General features: G+C 37.6%; 3 protein-coding genes across 11 annotated transcripts in view; 2 read left to right on the top strand and 1 right to left on the bottom strand.

Moving 5' to 3' along the window:
* The first annotated feature begins 6693 nt into the window (after positions 1 to 6693).
* Positions 6694 to 23349, top strand: part of LOC120429719 (uncharacterized) — a 55672-nt gene continuing 39016 nt past the window's right edge. For 2 of the 8 annotated variants that reach the window (XM_052709613.1, XM_052709611.1), the window contains exon 1: positions 6829 to 6858. In XM_052709613.1, coding sequence (XP_052565573.1) covers positions 6844 to 6858 — 15 coding nt within the window. In that variant the 5' untranslated portion in view covers positions 6829 to 6843. Of the gene's footprint in view, positions 6859 to 8865; positions 8975 to 9200; positions 9303 to 10904; positions 11087 to 11146; positions 11272 to 23349 lie in introns of those variants that run through there. The other 6 variants (XM_052709612.1, XM_039596376.2, XM_039596375.2 and 3 more) reach the window with 6 other exon arrangements.
* On the top strand, positions 16538 to 17960 carry LOC120431238 (antifungal protein-like). Its single transcript, XM_039596374.2, has 2 exons — positions 16538 to 16695; positions 17608 to 17960. The coding sequence occupies exons 1-2, from the start codon at positions 16681 to 16683 to the stop codon at positions 17887 to 17889; spliced, it is 297 nt and encodes a 98-aa protein (XP_039452308.1). The 5' UTR covers positions 16538 to 16680; the 3' UTR covers positions 17890 to 17960.
* On the bottom strand, positions 20094 to 20756 carry LOC120431242 (uncharacterized). 2 transcript variants are annotated; one of them, XM_039596380.2, is made up of 2 exons: positions 20590 to 20756; positions 20094 to 20516 (listed from the first exon to the last, which is right to left on the bottom strand). In XM_039596380.2, the coding sequence occupies exons 1-2, from the start codon at positions 20662 to 20664 to the stop codon at positions 20235 to 20237; spliced, it is 357 nt and encodes a 118-aa protein (XP_039452314.1). In that variant the 5' UTR covers positions 20665 to 20756; the 3' UTR covers positions 20094 to 20234. The 2 variants fall into 2 exon arrangements, with proteins under 2 accessions (XP_039452314.1, XP_039452313.1); XM_039596379.2 differs by having other exon boundaries at positions 20094 to 20528; positions 20590 to 20755.

Genomic DNA, 23349 nt, shown 5'->3' with positions numbered 1-23349 from the left:
TACTCAGGAAATGTAATCTTAATTAAGGCTCTACACAGTAGAAGAGATGATACAGACAGAGCATTTTGAGCAATACAATGCATTTAGTTTGAAATTTTTGGAAAACCCAATATTTTTTTTATTTTGAATAAATTGTTGTAATTTTTAATTAGTGTGATGCAAAATTTACATTTTTGTGATCATTGCTTCCCTGAGCTCCAGAAAGCTCAAAATATCAATGGTTTATATCCAAATTTAACGGAAGCATCTACCCTAAACGCTACCGATATTTTTAATTATTGCCATAATGGTCAATATGCTTCTGAACAGTTTTCCATACAAAAAAATAAATAAGAAATTAAAAAAATTAAAATCTGTTTTATATCGACCGTGGGGCATGGATAATTTCCCGAAAGTCGAAACCTTCTTAGCATGGTGCTCCCAACGTATGAACCAAATCTCGAAGCGTATGATGATGTGTCCCCACGCTTCTTCCTCCCCTGTAGAATGTGTTGTTGTCCGAACACTCAGTGCTCAAACTCAACCCACTTCAACGGATCATCTCTCTGAGGTACAACTTTACGCAGTAGGCCTGGCCGCTTTAACGTTTGTGATGTTTCAATGCATTACGATGCAATGGCGCACTAAAAATCTGGACACGTGTTTAAATGGGACAAAAGGCCGTAAGGGCGATTTCGTACCGCCCCTTTCAAATATTACTCCTGAAATGGTAATAAATGACAAGAAGAGCGATATGCGTAATCTAATCTAAGGCACTCTCCAGGATCCCTTCGAAAGATTGGCTGCGCTAGGGTTTGATTAGATTAAATTAGATTTACACTTAACGCTCGGGTAGTCATTTTCACCCTATTGTATCTCGAAAATTTTCTAACTTTTGGTAGAATTGATCAAATTAAAAACTTTCGGTTTAAAAGATGTAAATATTTTGAACTGTTAACTGTGGGGTGAAATATAGACAAATGTTGGACGATTCTTCTTAGGACTCCTAAGGAAGGCTTAACTTGTGCCAAAACATCTTAAATCCAAACGTTTCAAGTAGGTTCTCGAGTTCAATTATGGATTATTGGCTCAAAAAAAGAAGACAAATGCTACCGAAGAGCACTTTCAAGAACGAAAATCGAGTGACAACATAATATTTGTCCAGTCAAAATGATCGTTGTAGAGGAACGGCAAACAATCCCACCAAAACGTGTTGTTGATGTCTCTCTTCGGTAAGGTACAGCGCAGTATTGTGGATCGCCATTCATTCGTTGGGGGTTATCAACGATGCCTGCGGCTGTTTGTAAACAAGAGAGAGAGCCCCCGGTTCAAATTTCCGCGGAAGTATTTAATGTGGCAAAAATCCCCTGCACCATGGACCAGCCAAAACATACCTCGCACGGTTTATGATAACATTTGACCACGAAAAATAGACTTGGACCGGGGAGGATTGTTTTTTTTTTCATTTCTTGCTGCTTATTTATTGAGATGTTCGTTTTTGGCTGATCTTCAACGGTCGGTCGAAAAATTCGAGTTCAGTGGGCCGGCAAACAACAACAAACCGAAATTTTTGGTCGATCGGTATAAAAGCCGGTGGGGCACATAACCGGAGCATCAGTATACGTCTAAATCTCAGCATAAAATCGTAAAGCTTGGAAGTTTTCCAGTTTAAAAAAATAAGTGAAAATCAACTAGAATGGCCAAATTTACTCTGGTAGGTGTGAGTTGTGATGTTGATTGAAACCAGTATTGTAAATGAATGTTTTTTTTTTGTTCAAATTGTAATTGTTTACTAAACAGTTATGTGATGTTTTTGTGTGACAATTGCAAGATGAAAGTGTATCATGAAAGCATACCAGAACAAGCTGCAAATTTCGAGATAACTTGTTTTTCTCATGTAGTATTTTTTAAGTGGGATTGAAATATCTACCGTAAACTGGGGTCAATCGGGACACATGTGGCGAATCGGGACAGCAGTTTTAACCATGTTGGAGCACAATATTTTGATTTTTCTGGTTGGTTCCAGACTCAGGCCAACAAAATGTGTTCATCCATTTCCAAATTTAAAAGCTTTAAGAGCTCTAAAAAACGCTGTCCCTATTCAGACTGTAGTCCCGATTCACCCCAGATTACGGAACCACAAAAGCGTGAAGTATTGGGAGATATAGTCAATTTGTGCGTTCCAAAATTATGTCAGTGAAACAACATTTTAATTTTCGGCGTTAAAGGAGAAATTTTCATAAGGAATTATTAATTTTGAATATATATTTTTTTGTCTGGATCTGTACCAAAACTTGTATTTTATTCACTAAAATTTGGTTGTTAAATGTTATTTGAACATTTGTCAATTAATCAATAGAGGATATTTTGTTCAATTTAGATGTTATGATCTGTGTTAAATAAATTAAAAAACTTATTTAAAATATTTTATTTTACTTTTTCAGATCTTCGCCCTGTTGGTGGCTCTTGTTGCCATTGTTAGTGCCCAGCACGGACATGGCCACGGACAGCAAGGATTCGGAGGACACGGTATGTTTAAAGAAAGTCACATTTTAAAAATATAAAATCACTTCAAATTTCATTTTCCCATTTCAACAGGACACGGGCAGCAAGGATTCGGTGGACATGGTGGACAAAAACAAGGACAGGGCTTCGGAGGTCATGGTGCTCAAGCTTACGGAGGTGAAATCCTTTACTGTTTAAATTTATAAAATTAACACAAATTAACAAAACCACTTTCATATCTTATCAATAGGCGGTCACGGAGGTCATGGCCAAGGCTTCGGAGCCGGACACGGACACGGACACGGACAACAGCACGGGCATGGACATGGTCGCGGAGGACATTAATCGAAGTAAAACAAAATAAATGTGATTAAACCAAAAACAACACAACTTTGAATAATTTCTGTTTACCATACAAAAAGAACGGCCATCTGGTTGACACGTCACAGAAAATTCCAAGATTCCCGGTTTAAGGGAACCACCATCTGATCGACAATCTGGTTGCTCGTGCCACATGCATATACTTGCAGGACAACGTAAATAATATTCTTGTTTTATTTCATTGCCACGGTGTTCTGATTATTTACAAGCTACAACGCGCACTGTCGGCTGCAGATGTTTGCAATGTTTTTAATTTTCGATGATAACGCTCAGAACCCAATCCACTATCTAAGAATGACTGTACTCTATATATTTTGTTATTGAAGTGATTAGAATACTGAAGGCTGGCTTTATAATTTGCCATGCCAGTTAAGGTGCCCAGAAAAAAAACTGATTTATCTCCTGTTTTGATTTTTTGTTGATTTGGTTTCTATTATTACCACCCATGTTTATTGGCTCCATTCAAAAGTGTTGCATTTTCGCCACTTGTTTGAAAACCCCTATTTTCCAAACCACCATAACTTCTAAACAAAAAAGATAGAAATTTAATAGACCACTGATTTTAAAAAAAACCGAAATTGAAATCTTTAACTGCAACGTTCGTCAAGAATAGCAATTTTAATTCGAAATTTAATCCCACTATCGCTTTTACCACATGATTTCACATATCAATCACGTACTTTAGTCACTACACGTTTACTGAGGAATGCGTAGTTTAATTGTTAAATTGAATGTAAATAAACAATTGAGGAATTTGTATTTTAATTACTTTGAATAAAAACAAGCCTACAAAAATTTTCAAAAATGATTGAACATTAGGGTGACAAGAAAATTTCGCGGAAATAAGCATCAGTAACAATTTTGGGCAAAATCCGGTTTAGAATTCGCGGTTGAGCGTTTTAGTTTGTATGGAAAAAAAAATGCAAAAAAAACATCGCAGATCAGGATTTGTTCGGCGCGTGGCGCAAGTCTACCCAAATTGTCTAAGTGTAAGATCCTTGTTGCAAAATCAATTTTAGTTGATTACCAAACCTCACATGCCCATTTTGTATGAACAGCACGAATAATTGTATGGAGCCTTGTTAGTCATTCTCGAGAATTTCTCAAATTCTTTTACAATTTTAATTTTGCATCTTTTATTTGGAAGAAACTTTGTCCATTGCCATTTTGCAGAGTAAGTTTTTCCAAACAAGGCTCCATACAATTTTGCGAGCTGGTCACAAAAAATGAGCTTGTGAAATTCGAAAATCAGTTTCTAGAGAATAGATTTTCTGATCGATTTGGTATCTTCAACAAAGATATAGGTTATGATTAGGAGTTTCCAGAACAAAATGGTACACGTAAGAAAAAAAAAACATTTTTTTTAGTTTTTATCATCTAATTTGAAATTCTCAAAAAACAAAAAAAAATTAGAGGACTAAAAAAGTCATCTTTTCCAAGAGCTTAGGATGGTGCACAATCTAGTTAAAAAAGCTTTTAGTTATTTTATGGTAAAAATTGTCAAACAAAATTTTGAAAATAATTTTAGATGCAAAGGCAAATTTGCAACTACAATTCTTTTTTTTTACAGAGGGCACCGTTTTCTACTTTTTAATAGATTCGAAATTCAGTATGCAATAGTTCCGAGATAACGCGAGTTGTATACTCAGGGTGGCAATGAGAAAATCTTTATTCAAAAAATTTAGAGTTTAATTTAGAGCCTGGGAACAATTCTTTTTTTTTAATCTGTTCGATTTTTTCTAAAAATCACCTCTTTTGAACAAAAAAAAGTTGCCACCTTCAGTGGGGTGAAGTTGTGCCTGGGCGTGTGATTGGGTCAATGTGATTTTTTACGGATTTTGTTGTTTTTTACCTATAGTCACTCCCACTGACCGTGGGTCTCGTGGCGCAGGGGTAGCGGCTTCGGCTGCCGATCCCGATGATGCTATGAGACGCGGGTTCGATTCCCGCCTTATCCACTGAGCTTCTATCGGATGGTGAAGTAAAACGTCGGTCCCGGTTTCTCCTGTCTCGTCAGAGGCGCTGGAGCAGAAATCCCACGTTAGAGGAAGGCCATGCCCCGGGGGGCGTAGTGCCAATAGTTTCGTTTCGTTTCACTCCCACTGACGGTGTTTGATTTCGCACCATCCTAAAATCTAGCACAAAAATGTTTTTCTAGCTACCTTAAACATGTAAACAAATCAGGAGCGGCCGTGGCTGACTGGATACGGTGTTCGCTTTGTAAGCGAATGTTCCTGGGTTCAATGCTCATCTGCTCCCAACGAGGAAGTTTAAAACTTAGAAATACTTGAATATGAACGAAAAATCAAAATCACTCGAGGTTGGGTTCAATCCCCCGTCCTTTGGATTAGTAAGTAAAAATGCTAACCACTACGTTATCACGCCTTGGTGAGCTATGACTGCAATTAGGAATACTGTTGCTACTATATACGCGCTGGATCTTTGTCCATTTGACAAGGGTCCAGAAGTTCTAAATAACGTTTAAATCCGATTGATGTAAACGTTCTTTAGGACGGGGCTTGTCGATTTAAGCTGAGGTACCTTGCGCTCGGCTAGCCAGCGTAGAAATGAATCACCGAAGCTCGGCAGAGTTTATATCTTCCAAATGCCAAATGTGAGTTATTTGCATGTATAGAATGTAAAAATCTAAAAATACATGTCAACAACTCAATTTGTAAGAAGCGGCCGCGTGGTCCCGTTTGAATGGTACACCCAAAGTTAAAGAATGAGGGGATAGTCCTCACGAAAAGAAACGTGAGGAAAGTGCTATTTGGCGAGAGTATAGTCCTCTCACGTGTTCATTCGTTCATTGGAACAGTTCACCCTATGAGTGGCTTACATGGACAAATGACCGCCACTTAGTCACCGAACCATGGTGGCCCATACGGCAAAGGCACGGTTCAATATGCCGAAGGTCTTGGGTTCGAGTCTCGGTACCGGTACTTTTTTTTGATAGATGAACTTTTTTTGAAGATGAACCCATGAGTAAAGTACTCTCGGTAGTTTCGGGATTTATCCTCTCCGTCCGCACACAGTACCATTTTACTACCGAATCGTGCTCTTTATCCTCTCGTTTGCCGATGCCCAGTTCTGGGTGTAGCACACACACACACCTTAAACGTGTAAAAAATCGAAAACTAATGGCTTTTTGTTATTTTGGGAATTTAAACTTAATCGATAAAAAAAATAAATATAAAAAATCTACAATATTGTCGTAGACACCAAATCGATCAGAAAATTTCTTCTAAAAATTCAGTTTTCGGGTTTCGTGTTATTGCCTTTCTACTGTAAAGTAGGTCTACAATCTTGTTTGTTAATATTGTTAATATTTGTTTTTCAGTGCAGGGTTTTAAAGCCTCTCCTTCATAAGAAAGGAAAATTGGTGACGAAAACAAGTTTAACACAAAAACATCATCAAATTGGGTTAATCTCTATTTTGGAAGGTCTGAGAAGCTTCATTGACGTCATAATCAATTCCTTAACTGTTGTCGTTTGCCTCATATGGTTGATATCACTTCAAAATACATAATACAAAATGCGTTAACCGACCAAATAGGATTCATCATAGATATTTCTTGCACCTAACACCACTGAACCTCCCTCGTACATATGAGTCTTCTCATCCTTACAACCTGTTGATTGGTCGCCAATATAAATGACGAACGCCCAAATGTACTGCAATGTTTTATATACAATCTTACATGGGACGTGTGTATTTGGTATTCGCCGGCGGTATTGCCCACACACCACCGGCATACATAATTAAATCTCGCCCGGCTGTTCCACCAGTACTTGCACAAAGCTCCTCCAGATGCAAATTCTGGTTTCTGATTGCATCTCCTATAAAAACCATTATCAACCCGTTGTTGCCAGTTCAGTTGCTGAAGGAAACCCAATCCTAGCAGTTCCTACCCGCGACCAGTTGAAAGCTTTAGTGTTCTATTTCAAGCGGAGATTCACAACCAGATTGACGACAGGATGGCCAAATTGATGGTGAGTTCATGAGTGCCTCATAGGTTTAGTAAGATTTCCGAGTGCCAGTGGATTTAAATTAAAGTTCAATAATTTAGATTCCAATTCATTCAGTGACAAACAGCTTCCTACAATAGAGAATTTTTCAGCTGAATATTAAATTAAAACATTTTAAAAAAAATATTACCAAAATAGAAACAAGTTCTCAAGAGCAAAAACCGGTAGTAAGATTCGGTACAGCTCTCAATAATTTTGATCTGTTGTGTTGATTGTGATGTAACTCTAAAATCTTGTTTGTGCTGATTCAGTTTGGGTGCCTTTGTGCTTCGGATATTTTATTCCGGAGTTCGTCTCTTACAGATCATCATGTCTCCGACTTTATCTGAATTATATCAGGTAGTAAGCAGATGCCAAGGCAGGTTCCAGATATAATTAGGTTGAAATCAGCGAAAAAGTTTTTTTTTCTTGAGCTATGACGATAATTAATTCACAAATATTTTTTGTTAGAATTTTGCATTCTCTTTCCATTTTTTTTATTGTTGTTTCCATTTTTTATTGTTGGATGATTTTTGGCCAAGCATTTACATTGCTTCATTGGTTCTTTCAAACAAGTATTAATTCAAATTTAATGGCTGGTCATGCAAAGATGCAACATTTTTTAATTACTCTTTTTTGCAATTCAAAATACCTCATGCAGGAAAAGCATGCAAAAAATAAGGCTGAGCGAATTTTCTACAATTAGTTTTTGACATTGTTGATCAGACTGCTCCTAAGATATAGCCTGGAATTTTTAGATTAACATTTAGAAACAGAACACTTGTTTAAGACATTATGAAATGTTGCCAAAAAAATATTTTTTGCAATTCCGTCGTGAAACTACTTACTTTTCCTGTCATACTTGAATGACGAAATAGCCTTGTTTTCTGTACCAAAAATAACAGAATCGAATAGCAACAATTTTCAAAATAAATGCTGAAAAGTTCTACTTTTCAGCACTCAAATGGGTGCTGAAAAGTTGAACTTTTCAGCACTTGTTTCGAAAAGTAACACTTTTCAAGATTTTTTTGATTTAAACGATTTAGGCCGATGCAAATATTTTTAAAAGTTTTTGTCCCTCGGCTCTGGCCGGAGTCGAGGGGGGCAAAAAAATAAAAAAATATAAATATTAAAATAACATGCCATAGTTTCAACATTTGCATGGAAAAAGTGTTTTAAAGTGTATTTTACACTAGTTCAATTGTTTTGCAATAAAAATTTTCAAAAAATGTAAAATGTGACGAAAACAAAAATTTTAGCAAAAAAAAACTTTTCAAAAATTCAAAAGATTGTTAAATCAACCCAAACATGCTAAAAATGATTCTAAACGCAGGGGAATTCATTTTAAATTGATTTTAACTAATTGCACTTAAATTTTCATAAAAATATTGAAGTTTTCTGAAAAAAAAAATTTTTCGCCCCCTGATTTTTCGGGCCAACATTGAAGGAGGGGGGGGGGGGAGGGGGGTATTTATACCAGCCTTATTGACAAAAAAAAAAAAAAATGAAAATTTGACATAAAATTTTACTCAGTGTGTGTTGTTTGGAACTGCAAAAAATATTGTATGGAACTCGTTGCAAAACATGATTTTTTCAGCACTCTTCGTATTTATCCAACTCGGTGAACCTCGTTGGATAAATGTACGACTCGTGCTGAAAAAATCCTCTTTTTGTAACTTGTTGCATAAACTACTATTTTGTTACACCCTAATATTGCATGTATCTTAACCTATACTGGCCAAATAATGTTTGTCCTACGAAAACTTCACGTCTCTTGCAGATTCGGGTTATTAACAATATCAAAATTTGTTGTAAACCTTGTCGCTTAGGGGATGAACAAAAACAAATATCGATTGTATCGTGGTGCTCCAGGCTCTGGTTAACGTGCGGCGTTCAAAAAACATATTGTTACGGGTTTCTTAAAACTTATTTCAAAATCATTAACAAAAAAATATTTCAAAACCACGACCGAATTTTTTTCCATACTTTCAGATTATAACGATCTTCGCCGTGCTGGTGCTGGCCTCTGCTGATCATGGTGGTTCAAGCGGTGGATATGGTAAAAGCAGTTATCAAAAAAATAGTGGTGGTGGAGGTGGAGGTTTGTAGCTTGAAACACGCGATTAACTTGTTTGTACTTGTACTGTGACTAACGAACGGAAGGGAAGCATCGATCGGATTGGCAAGAGTACTAACTTTTTAAGGTCTAGATAACGGACAAATAAAAAGGGGAAAAACATGTAGTAAATAAGTAACTTTGTAGTTTATCACTGTAAATTCTCACAGACATATAAAATAATTTGGTTTATGACTTTCATCTCTCACAGGCCAGGGCGGACACGGACAGCAAGGCTTTGGTCAGGGAGGACACGGTCAACAAGGATACGGACAGGGCGGTGGCCATGGGCAGCAAGGATTCGGTCAGGGCGGTAAGTTCTATTAGGATAAAATTTCCAAAACCAAATAATGCACACTTATATCATCAAGAAGCTGAAGAACAACAACAAATAATGCACACACACACAGTTAAAAAAAACCATGGTAATATTACATCTGGGAAGGGGTACATCTTTTATGTCAGAAAAAATGTGTAATATTACCTCTGAAAATGTGTAATTTTATCACTTTACTGGTGTAATGTCACTTTTTCAGAGGTAATATTCGACTTTTCAATCCGTGGACCGTGGTGTAGGGGTAAGCGTCAGTCGGCTTGGGTTCGATCCCAGACGGTTCCGGTGGCATTTTTCGAGACGAGATTTGTCTGACCACGCCTTCCGTCGGACGGGGAAGTTAATGTTGGCCCCGGTCTAACCTAGAGGGTTAGGTCGTTACACAGCTAAAAAAGTAGTAATCCAGCTGCGTGTAAAAGGCCTGAGTGTAAAATAAATATTGCATTATTTTATGCAATTTTATGTGATTTTACACTCTGAAATATGTAGCCCATCAGTATGGGAAACCTACTTGACCGAAATATCAAGCGCATATATGTATTTATCCTTTCCATTCTTCATCGGTTTGATGGCTGAGTGGGCTAAGGCGCCAGTCCTTACTGATGGTGCTGGGTTTGAATCCCGTCGGTTGCAACTTTTTTTTGTGTTTGCAAAAATTTTACATGCAGTGTGTAATATTAAGTGTTTATTTTGACGAAGGTGATGTGCATGCTTTTGCATGCGATTTTACCATCGGATTTTTTGCTGTGTAGCTCAGTCCAGGTGTAGGAGTCGTCTCCCTGGATCTTGTCTCGGTGGAGTCGCTGGTAGGCAGTTGGACTAACAATCCAAAGGTTGTCAGTTCGAATCCCGGGGTGGATGGAAGCTTAGGTGTAAAAAGAGGTTTGCAATTGCCTCAACAATCAACTCTTCGGACACCTAGTTTCGAGTAGGAATCTCGGAATCGAGAACGCCAAGGCAATGCTGTAGAGCGAATAATTTGATTTTTTTTTGAAAATTACACAGCACACTTCACAGAAAATGTTGCGATTTGACAGCTCGATATTTTTTCTTGGTTCACAATTTCATGAAGTTACAAATGTTGACTTTTTTTATAAGATCCTATCATCAAAAGTGAACATTGAGCGTATTCCGCTTACTCCGATGGTCATTGACTGACATGAGGTGTAAAAGGGATACACTCAATAGATGTCACAAATGCAAAAACAGCAAGCTGAGAAAAAGGCATTTCTGGAGTATTTTTTTTTTTTGAAAAGGTCCAATTAACCAAATTTCCAGTTTTTGCTTTTTGGGTGTTTTTGAAACCGCCTTGAGTCAGGGGTATCAAAAAACTCCAGATTTGAAGTTTGTCCCACACAAAAGGCTACGTGTTAAGTTTTCGCGAAAAAACTGGATTTTTTCCTGATTTCTAGAACAAAGTACTGGATGTTGTAGGCTTTTCTGAAAGATCACATGATTTTGAACCAAACTGCATCAATAACTCATAAGCGATGAAAATGCATATGGGACATATGGGATCAGGGGCAGTGTATAGGACCTAATAAAAATAAGTCCAGAAATGATTAAATTTATTTACCACAGGCCATGGACAGCAAGGATACGGCCAGGGTGGTAGCCACGGACAGCAAGGATTTGGCCAGGGCGGTGGCCACGGACAGCAAGGATTCGGACAGGGAGGTCATGGTCAGCAAGGATTCGGACAAGGAGGACATGGCCAGCAAGGTTTTGGTCAAGGAGGACAGGGTGGACATGGCGGAGGACACGTGGGTTCAATCAAAATCAAGAAATTGTTGAACCATGATTAATTTTTCACGTATTTACAGGGACACGAACACGGCCATGGACAGGGAGGATACAAAAAGCACGGATACTAAAAAGCGGCGATTTTTTAAACACATGTTTCCTTAAAATCATTCGATCGATATTGAACGTGATTCCGGGAATCAAATTTTGTTCGTAGTTTTAACTCTTCGAAATAAATCCATTCTATCATTCCTTTGTTGACTAACATACAATCAGAATGTAGGATATTCAAGTCTTAAACGATGCTAGATAGCTTTGATTGCATTTCATCTTGGAGTACATGATTACGGTTTAATGCCCTGAAATTGTACCAATAATTCTAAGAAAACACAACCAAATTTATCCAGTGAGACACGCAGTTTAAATTATTTTAAAATTAAACAAATCATGCCAAGAAAAAATACAGCAAACATGTTATTAAAAGAAGAAGTCAAACCGTACGATTAGCACGCAGGCCAAAACGAAATGAAAATTCCACTAAAACGATTTACCTTGAGGGATTGTACTTTTTTTTTGCGAGATTATTTAAACTAGGGGTGTTCTTTTTTCTTTGATGTTGAAAACAGTGCCCTTAATCCAAAAACGTGCAAGTGCAATCGAGAATTACTCGAAATTGATTCTGCAAAAAAAAAGAAAAATACCAAAACTATATTCAATAATAAAACATAAATATCCCGTGATTTGATCTCGACTATCCGGTTTTGAATATTATAAAGTATTTTAAATTATTTCATTTCAAACATGAATTTCAGCATCGGCACCAGGTTTTGAACCATTCTATACTAGCAAAACTCTAACGATCACGACAGAGGTGAATTGACGAATTTGAATTTAAACAGTAGGGGAGTTTGGGGTAATATGGACAGTGGGGGTGATTTGGGCACCCCTTTAAAAATCTCGTTTTCTTCGGATATAAAGTGAAAACGGCAATTTAAGAGATAAGGCTAGTACTAGTAATGGCCTAGAAGTATGGACAAACCAAAAATGTTGGAATAGGTTAAGTAGTTTTGGTATAATATGTAAAAGTTTCCAAAGGCCGGTTGGTACTGCCTTAAGTTCTAATATTTGAGGGTTGGGAAATATGATTTGGCAGGGTTTATATGGCAAAAAAGTGGACGTTTTTTGTTTAACACTGGAACGCCCAACGCATGACCAACTTACACGGACGCCCAAGCCTCCCAAAAAAGTTGGAACGGTAACTTCAACTCGCTGGTTCTCGGGCCTAACTCAACCAATCAAGATGATTCTTCTTTCTAGTGATTTGTTAGGATGTCTAGATCAAACATCGTTCCACCTTTTTTTAAAAAAGACTGCCTCCGCGGAATTTTCGGCGAATTTTTTTTTACACGCAAAAAAAAAAGTTGGAACGATGTTTTTGATCGCAAAAATTACAGATTTGATCAAATTAAGCTCTGCAAAGTTCTAGAATGATCTAGACATCCTAACAAATCACTAGAAAGAAGAATCATCTTGATTGGTTGAGTTGGGCCCGAGAACCAGCGAGTTGAAGTTAGCGTTCCTACTTTTTTGGAGCCTTGGGCGTTGGAATGTTAATGAGGTTGCTTGGACGATTCCTGAGATATGCACGTATACAAATTGTGCATTGTATTCATTTTTATCATCAAAAATTGCAATTTATGATTACATATGCTATGGGGGTAATTTGGACATGGCTTGTGGGGTAATTTGGACATACCTGAAAGTCTACCCGCCAGGTAAAAAAAGTAACTTTTATGGTTGGTTGAGTTTTTAAAGGGATTTAGATAAATTTAGAGGGATTTAAAATGTCAAAACACTCAAAAAGGAATGTGGGCAATGAGAACTTTCACAAAACCCTTATTTCTTAATTGTAGCTAAATTTATTCCAATATTCGAATTAATGAAAATCTGATGACTGTACATTTGGCGTTCAACGACTCTCTGTTGATTGCTTTTAATTAATTTCTTTGACATTTATAATTTCTATGCTTGTTTACAATAATATTTTAATTTTAAGGGCTACAGAATGTAAAATTGAAAAATTGATATTTTCAGGTTAATAAGTTCTATAGGGACCATCCATAAACCACGTGGACACCTTAGGGGGGGGGGGGGGGGGGTGTTGGCGATTGTCCACGGTCCATACAAAAAAGATTTTTTTTTGTATGGACAATTGTCCACGAAGGGGGGGGGGGGTTTGAGATTTCCAAAAAAGTGTCCACGTGGTTTATGGATGGTCCCATATAAAGATTGATTTGTACACCCAGAACTGGACATCGGCATTCGAGAGGATAAAGAGCACGATTCGGTAGTAAAATGGTACTGTGTGCGGACTGAGAGGATAAATCCCGAAATTACCGAGAATACTTTACTCATGGGTTCATCTTCAAAAAAAGTTCATCTACCTAAAAAAGGACCGGTACTGAGACTCGAACCCAAGACCTTCGGCATATTGAACCGTGCCTTTGCCGTATGGACCACCATGGTTCGGTGACTAAGTTGCGGTCATTTGTCCATATAAGCCACTCAATAGGATGAACTGTTCCAATGAACGAATGAACACGCGAGAGGACTATACTCTCGCAAAATAGCACTTTCCTCTCGTTTCTTTTCGTGAGGACTATCCCCTCGTTCTTTAATTTTGGGTGTATAAATCTAAACGATACCTTAATCACTAAAAACTATACTTGTGCCTCATCCAGAATTAATGTTTAAATCATTCAAGAATTAATTATTAAATTATGTATACTACACTGAACTAGTTGTTATCTTCCTATTGAATTATAGTTCTATCACAAAATTATTATTTAAACCTTTGATGAAATATTGTGAGCAAAACAACACTTCCAAAATATAAAGCAATTTCAAAATCAGGTTAAAGGATAAAAAACATGCTCAAAAAATCAAATATTAAACTTATTCTTCAACGTGTGTCCAAGTTACCCCACAAAAGATGTCCATATTACCCCACAAGGTATATCCATATTACCCATGAAGGCATGTCCAAATTACTCCACAAGGCATGTCCAAATTAGCCCATAGGGGTGTTCATATTACCCCCACACAAAAATGTGGGGGTAATTTGGACACCTTTTGATTTTTGCGATAAAAATAGGTTTTTCGTCAAAATTCATCGAAATAAATGACAATTTTCCATCAAATATGGTCTATATTATCCTCTGGTGTCATCCACATTCCATTAAATAATCAATACAGCCCGTGGCAGAGCATTTCCTTGGGGTGTCCAAATTACCCCACACTCCCCTACAGTGTCCAGATTTGTTCAAACTCGTCTCAAAAATTTAATGAATGATTTTTTATGCTTTTTTTAGGGTACATACATTCAAAAATATATTTTTGCAATTCCGTCGTGAAACTACTCACTTTTCCTGTCATTCTCGAACGACGAAACAGCCTACTTTTCTGTACCAAAAATAACAGAATCGAATAGCAACACTTTTCACAATAAATGCTGAAAAGTTCTATTTTTCAGCACTGAAATGGGTGCTGAAAAGTTGAACTTTTCAGCACTTGTTTCGAAAAGTAATACTTTTCAACATTATTTTGTTTTAAACGGCTTATTGTCAAAGACATGAACATTTGACTTATAATTCCACTCAAAGGGTGTTTTTCGGAAATGCAAAAAATGTTGTATGGAACTCGTTGCAAAAATTGATCATTTCAGCACTTGTCATATTTATCCAACTCGGTGAACCTCGTTGGATAAACGTATGACTCGTGCTGAAAAACTTTGTTTTTGCAACTTGTGGCATAAACTACTATTTTTGAATTACGGATTAGCGCACCCCGTAGAAGCATCACATTTGTCCATGTCAATCTCTCTAATGTCATGAAAACCGTAGTTAATTTGTCAAAGTCTAGGAAATCTATTATAATTCTTCATATTGTATCAATTGCTAAGGATTTTACAGAACATAAAATGTCATGAACATTTTTTTTAAAACATCAAAATTCACAATTAAACTCTTATGATCAATTTATTTTTTTCATGATTGATTATCATGAAAAATCATCCAAGCGCAAAAAGAGGATTTTTTCAGCACGAGTCGTACATTTATCCAACGAGGTTCACCGAGTGTTGAAAAAATCGTTTTTTGCAACGAGTTCCATACAACATTTTTTGCAATTCCGAAAACACTAAAAGATTGAAATTTTCAAAGAAAGATTTTTTCGTTACCTAACATTGCAGGGTTTTGTTTTTGAATGTGGGAGTAGAGCGCTAATTTCACGGTATTCTCGGAAAACAAGAACTTTTCAGCAAATTTCCAGAAAAATCCCAAGAATTCCCGGGAAATTTGAAATTGATTGGAAATTGTTTTAATCCTGGTTCTGATTGAAATTTTGCAACAAAATTTTAAAGGACAGCAACTTAAAAGGTTGAAAAATGTGTGAGTTATTTGGCCAAATAATTAGACCCATATTTTATTGTTTGGCCATTAGGCAGACCTACGCCTTGCTAGGGTGGTGAGAAAATGACAATTTAAAGTGATTTTCACAAAAACGATTTAAAAACAATCATAACTTCGGTACATTTTAACCGATTAGAGCAAATGCAAATGCAAGGTGATAAGTTGGACTGTTGAAGAAAAATAGTTTGGAGTTTCAAAAATCTAGCCTGGCATTCAAAAAACGTCCATGTCTAAAAATATGTTTGTCGGGTACCTCGGGCAATTTTACGTAGCATTCTCTAAAATGAGAGAAGTTCATGAACATGATTCGGAGATATGACGAAAAATCACAAAACGGAAAATTTTCTTTAAAAAAAATGGGAAAAACTTATTTATGCGAAATTCTCGGGATTTTTTTCCCTGGACGGTAAATTGGACGCTCTTTATGGGAGATTTCAATACCAGTGTTTAATCATTTTTGTTCAAAAATTTATTACTGAAAAACGCAACCTTTTACCAATACAACCAATTTGAACATCTCTAAGCTTGCTCATCTTTGTTGCGCACAAACTAAAGCCAAAGATTTGCTGTTTTTTCTGCTTGTATCTTTCCTCCAAACTTACATCAGACCTCAAATGATGAGGTTGCTTTGAGACGCAACCACCAACCAAAACCTGTCCGGGCTATCGTTTGTTCTCAAGCAAGAATTGCCTTTAAATTGCCTGCTCTACAAGCAGTCAATGGTCCGGACAACATAAATAAACACAATACGCAGGATAGAACGCAAAAATGCTCCACACTGATACAAGAACAAGCGACCCCCCGTCCGCCAGCTCGTCCGTAACACCATCATCAGAGAAGAATTTTCTTCCAAAAAGCCCAAAACAGATTGCGGCAATAAAGTTGTTGTTTTGCTGGATATACATTCAGTTCTGCCTTCTTGACCAAACCACAGCACACACACACACAATCACACCTACCTGTGTCTGGCCGAAAGTCTTTAATTAAAATAACGCTTTTAACGGCGTCTCCGATTTTGGCTTTTGTGGGTTGTTTTGTATAAAAGAGCTTCCCGAGACCAGGGCTCGGTTCAGTTTGAAACAGGTTCTTGTGCGGTCAAGTGTCAGTATTGAAAGAAGTTAAAAAAGTTCTACAAAGAAGTCAACATGGTTAAGTTAATGGTGCGTTGATTGTGTTAAATAGAGACGTTTCTGGATTAAAATACTCAACCTTTTTGGTCGAAAATAGTGCTTATAATTGATTTTTGAGAATATAAAAAAACTCAATGTGAATTAATTAAACGGACTCAGAACGAATTGCTAGAAATCAGAGGACTTTGTTTCTAAATCAGATATTTTCGTTTTTCAAGTGATCCCATCCCAGCACATGAACAGTTTTTTTAAATACTTAAAATTTCAACAATCGAAAACTCAAATATTCCGAGATTTAATCTCCACTATCCGGTTTTGAACACTTCAAAATTATTTTAAAATATTTCGCTATCCGCTTGGGCTATTCAGCTATTCTACGTCAAACCAACCAAATCCGGATCAAAAGTGCTCCGATTCGGCTCAAATTTGGCATGGGAGTTTTTTGGATAAAATAATTAAACCCATATTTTTTTTCTCTTTGGTGATTGGTGTTATCCTATCCGATAGGGTGGTCCATAAAATTGCGTTATTGATGATTTTCGTGAAAAACACATTAAAAAATTATTCCTGAATTAATTTTAACTCGCCACATTTCAAAAGAAATGTGACTAATTTGCCTTTTAAGGAAAAATACTCAGACATTTTAACAACACAACTGAATATTCTTACATCAGATTAAATGAAAGCTTTGTTTGCTGATTTGTAGGACTCGGGACTAATTCTATGATTTTTCTGGATGTTTTACTAACCTATCCAAAAATGGTAAATATGTACTAACAGAATTCTAAGATATTTAATCAGGGCGAAAATTACCCCTTCGAATTATGGATTTGGCTCAGCCAGACTCTCCGTGTAAAGAGATTTTTAGATATTGCTTAAATCTAAAAAATCCCCCCACACTCAAATTCATCCACACTAACGAAACTTTCTCTTCCGTTCCAGGTTGTCCTGATGTTCACCGCCCTGGTTGTCGCCGCCGTTGCCAGCAAGCAAGATCACGGAAAGCAGCAACAGCACCACCAGCCACAGCCCCACCATCAGCAGCCCCAGCCACATGGAAAGCAATTTGGCCACGGACCGGCTACCGGAGGCCACGGCGGTCATGCTCAGCCCGTTGCGCACGGTGCTGGCCACGGAAACCAGCAGAAGATCCACAACACTGGCCTTCACGGGCAGCAGCACGGAGTTCCCCAGCACGGACAGAAGAAGCACGGTCATCATTAGAAATGTAGTTTCGGGGTTAAATTTCGGGGGGACGACAATAAAGTGAGAACATAGTTTTCGATTAAAAAAAATCGCTTTTGGATGTAGTTTCATTTGGGTTGAACTCTGTCAACTTATTTTTAGAAATTATTATTTTTAAAAATTGTAACGCTTGTCTAAGATTTGTTCTTCTATCAATTCAAAAAGTTTTACAAAAAAAATCTGACTGATTTATTATATTAAAATGCGGATTTTAGGCTAAGTATTTCCTAAGAATGATATTTTTGTCTCAGATTGCCATAAATTTAGAAAAGTAGTTGAAAATTGATGGATTCCTTCCCGAATGGCCACTTACTCTAATTTGCCACATCCCGAAAAATACTGAGCATGAGCATGAGCATGAGAGACCACCCATGATTGCCCCTCCGTTGCTGAACAGAACCGTAATATCCTTTCAGCACTACTGATTATATGCTTCGACGATCTAGTGGTGTTTCCCTTATCAACAGCATGTATAAATGCGCCGAAAATATAAAACACCATGATTGCCAAAACTAGATCAGCTGCGAATAGGTAACAGTCATTGGCCACCAACGGCGCCCGCCATGTAAGTTTGTAGATCCCGATTTTAAGGGACGGGAATGTTAGTTAGCGCAGGTTGCTACTAGGGCAGCTGGTTTGCCCTGTGCTTTCACCCCACGAGCGCCAGGAACCTGAAATGTGTTAGTACCCGGTCACGAGGAATTCTAGCAGAGTTAGTTCTGCTAGAATCCTGCTAGAATGATTCTAACAGACCTGTTAGAATTCTGTGAGAATTTTGCCAGAATATTCTAGCAAAGCGAAATCTGTTGGAATTCTGTGAGAATTTTGCTAGAAAAATCTGACAGAGCGAAATCTATCAAAAAATGCTTCATTTCCACTAAACCGCTTTGTAGCGAACTTGACTTCCGCCAAAATAGTTCTGTCATCGGACTTGTTTACACAAGTTCACATTTTTCATTTTTATTTTTAAGAAGATGCCACATCACCTAACGTTGTCGGCTATTTGGTTGACTTTTTGGTAAGTTATTGAAACAAGTTAATTGTATACCCAAATAACATTATTATTTTAACAGGCACCGGTTTGAGACGGCTTATCCGAGCAAAAACACGATGCCAACTCGGTGGTGCAGCACCAGAGTTAAACGGCCAGCGGCCGAATGCTCCGCGGAAACATTCCAGAAAGGTAAGCACTGGAGCCAAATCTAAAAACATCAAGTTTACATGTTTTTTTTGCAGGTTGTCCCGAGATTTGTCCACGCATCGCCTGTCCCAGGGCCATCCGCTCGTCAACGATTGGAGTGATCATGGAGTGACAGTCTAAGAAGTGCCACAAAGTGAAAGTGTAGAATTTAGAAAGTTAGTGCTTGTGTTCCAACTTCCATTTATTGTGATTGCAAAAATATTTGTGAGAATAAATTCGATTTTGAAATTCGTTTTATTTTAAAAATTGCAAATAAAAATGTTTAACTAACGGAATCGGAAGGCACCCCGTCGAATATGTTTTAAGGCTTATGATATAAAACCATTTTAATGAATGAAGCCCTTCCTACATCACCGTTGATCGGAAGGCACGTCAGCGAAGAATTTCTGGAGAATCTCGGTCGAATTAATACTAAATATATTTAAATCCCTAGATAGCTATCATTCCACAGCCGGATGCCTAAGATTTTAAATTTTCAGCCGATGAATAAATTGCTTATGATTGCATCACCTATAACTGTGAATCCTTACCTCATACCCATCTTACTAACCCCTCAAAACTAATATGATACTTTGTCAGAGACGCAGCCGATTAAGCGGTCTCCATCACTCAAGTATCGGCTAACATTCCCATCCACTTCCCCGTGTCTTACCACTGGTCGTGGCCTGCGTCGGTATTGATCAGCATGATAGGGACCTTTGAAAGTTGCTAAGGGGTGATTATTGGTTCCAACTTTTCATCTGTGGTCCACGGAGCAATTTTTGGGGGTCCTGGTCAATAACGAAGTAGCATCTACGGGTAGACACCAATGATATGCTATGGGATTCGTGTATAAGGAAAAAAACCGGAACTCTTATAGAAATGCAAAATTAATACACAACTTTTTTCCAGAGTTTCATACTAGGTTTCCCAGATTAGAAAAAGTGTAGTATTAAAAGGTAAAAAGTCGAATAGAACACGTTTTTAAAAATAAAATCTTCAATTAAATGTATACACAAAATTTATTACAAAATCAAAAAAACTGTACAAAATCATAGCGTTCGTCTTACAAATCACTGGTGTGCAGCATTCGTTGTTCGGGTTGGGTTGGTTTCTTCATACGCAATCACAGTTCCTCCAAAGTTTACCACGGGTTCCAGCCACGGGCGGCGGCGGGAGCTCCGGCAGCAGGCCAAGCACCGGCGGCACGGTTCCATGGCTGCTGGTTCCAGGCAGCAGGGTTATTGTTTCCCCACCGGTTCCACGGTTCAGCACCAGCACCAGCCCAGCGAGCACGAGGATCGGCCGGATTGTTTCCCCACCGGTTCCAGCTGTTGGCACCCCAGGCTGCTGCGTTCGGATTTTGCCAGGCCGCGTTCGGATTGGCCGCCGGGTTGGCCCACGCAGCATTCCACTGCGTTTCCGACTGCTCAAGACCCTACCCGGGGTGACACAATTAGTAATCACGTTTGATAACGTTTCGTTGGGGTTTGACCTACCTGTTGATTGGGCTTATCAGCCGGAGCGCAATAGGCAGCTACGACCAGGGCAGAAATGAGCACCAGCTTGAACATTTTGAACTGTATTGAGCTTCTGGATATACTTCCGTTGAAGATGCTTGTTGACTTGGGAGATTGCAGATTGATACTGGATGAAAATTAAGCTAATTGGTAAGCTTTATATAGTGATTGTCGTGCAAATCGCCCCCGACTGCTGGTACTAAACGAAGTGGTTAGTATTTGCTAGTGACTTTCCAAGCTGCGGCGACGCATGGGCCTAGTCGGTGGCAGTGTGATATTTTAAGCAAATGGTATAACGCAAACCGATAGGTTAAAGCTGCCAGCCCAGGAGGAGTTACTAAACTAATAACAGTGTACATTAGGGAGGGATGACACCTTACGTACGTTTGCATCCGGACGAGGGTGGTGTTTTCAGAATATATTCTAACTCACATCCATGATTTGAGATCCTCGCCGCACACATTCCTCTCATTGACACCTCCCGTGAGAGACGAACTTCACGAGGCATCTCATGGAGTCATCGGCATTATTAATGGAGCGTAATTTGCGATAATATTTTATTTATTTTATTGGTGCAGAAATAAATCGATTCCAAATGCCTCTTCCTCTTCGACGGGGGTGAGAGCAATTAATCATCCACAGGCTAGTTACAGTGCCGGAATCGCATGCGCATGCTGCAGCGTGAAATTGTGGGATCTAATGCAACGGAGTGTCGAAGATGTTCGTTCTACACCTCAAAGTGTTTTGACGAAGACTCAACGGTAGGTCACACCATAGGTTTGATTGATGGGCTCGCCAAGTTACTGCTGAATCTTATTTTAAGTACATTTTCATGTACAGCGTAGAACAATCAATTGAACAGCGAAAATATTTTTAACTAAACATCTTAAGAGTATTAAAACCTACAAAAAACCATCAGTCGAGGTGAATCGAAACTACATTCTGAATTGTAATCGGGTAATTCTCTACCAACTCACACGAAATCGGGAAAACTTTTCCTCGTGATTACGAAAAAAAAGTTTTGAAAGAGTTACTTTTTGCGTTTCTCTTTTTCAAAACTTATGTCTATATATTAAAATTTTTGTAATTGTCTGCTCTACAACTTTGTAGAACATTGTTACACTCTAAAAAATAACCCTGCAAAGTTAGAAAAAACACGAAATTTTAAAATGAAAAATGTTGTTCTAAATGAAAAAATGACCCTTCTGGGTCAATGTAGATTCGAAAAGTACATTAAATTTCCCATAAAATGGCATGCTCCAAAATTTTTAACAGTCGAGTAACGGAAAATGGGAGATGTTTTAAAACTTTTTAGTGTTTTTTTCGATGAAAAATACGTTTTTTCGGAATTCTGAGTACGCCATCAAATCGGGCGACTAATTTTACATAAAAGTCCCTTTGACACCAAATTTCCAAATCCCGTTTCAGGCTGTAAATGATTGAAAAACACCTCTTTTTTCGCGTGTTCAAAAATGGAAGGGGTCGTACCGCCCCTCCGTCACGAGATATAAAAAAAACGGACCTCGGAATCATGATCAGGGACAAAAGTTACCCCTTAGGACAAAGTTTCACGCAAATCGAAGAGGGGTCGGGGCAACTGCTGTGTGAGTTGGCGGAGAATTACCCAATCAGCTTTTTGTGTTGTTGAAAATTTAAGGGTTTCTGTATCTTTTCATACCAAAACCAATCAAAAATGTGTATCACAATATTATCCAAAAACATGGTCATTTGGGTGTTATAACACAACCGTTTTCCAGTACAGCAATTTTTCAGTTCTTTTTGGGTTCCTGTACAACTTTCCAAAATTAGGGAACAATTGATTAGGGGAGTGTGGGGCAATTTGGACACCCTAAAGAAATAGCTCTGCCACTGGCTGTATGGATATTTTAAAGGAATGTGGATAACACCAGAGGATAATAGAGACCATATTTAATGGAAAAATTTCATTCATTTCGATAAATTTTGTAGAAAAACCCATTTTTATCGCAAAAATTAAAAGGTGTCCGAATTACCCCCACATTTTTAATATGAACACCCCTATGGGATAATTTGGACATGCCTTGTGGGGTAAAATGGACATACCTTGTGGTTAATATGGAACACCTTTTGTGGGGTAATTTGGACACATGTTGAAGAATAAGTTTAATATTTGATTTTTTGAGCATGTTTTTTTGAAATTGCTTTATATTTTTAAGTGTTTTTTTGCTCACAATATTTCATTAAAGGTTTAAATAATGATTTTGTGATAGAACTATAATTCAATAGGAAGATAACAAATGGTTCAGTGTAGAATACAGTGTAGTATTCATTCTGTAATGATTTAAACATTGATTCTGGATCAGGCACAAGTTTAGTTTTTAGTTATTTAAGGTATCGTTTAGATTTATCTAAATCAATCTTTATTTGGAACTAATAAACCTGAAACCATTCATTTTTCTATTTTACATTCCGTAGTCCTGCAAATTAAATATTATTGTAAACCAGCATAGAAATAAGAAATGCCAAAGAAATTAATTAAAACAATCAACAAGAGTCTAGTTGAACGCCAAATGTGCAGTAGTCAGATTTTCATCCATTTAAATATTGAGGGGTCCATTCAAATAATAGAGGTTTTGTGAAAGTCCCATTGCTCACATTCCTTTTGGGTGTTTTGACATTTTAAATCCATCTAAATTGAATTAAATCCCTTTTAAAAACTCAATCGACCATGAAAGTTACTTTTTTGCCTAACAGGTAGAC

The sequence above is a fragment of the Culex pipiens genome, chromosome 3 (assembly GCF_016801865.2).
Source record: "Culex pipiens pallens isolate TS chromosome 3, TS_CPP_V2, whole genome shotgun sequence".
Classification (NCBI taxonomy): Eukaryota; Metazoa; Arthropoda; class Insecta; order Diptera; family Culicidae; genus Culex; species Culex pipiens.
The sequence above is the reverse complement of the archived record's forward strand: the minus strand, read 5'-3'. Positions and strand labels throughout refer to the sequence as shown.

Excerpts from the sequence above, each read along its gene's own strand:
- LOC120431242 (XM_039596379.2), bottom strand. The coding sequence starts at position 20,664 with ATGTTCAAGCTGGTGCTCATTTCTGCCCTGGTCGTAGCTGCCTATTGC. Across the intron at positions 20,529-20,589 it reads CTGATAAGCCCAATCAACAG|GGTCTTGAGCAGTCGGAAAC; the intron begins GTAGGTCAAACC and ends CACCCCGGGTAG.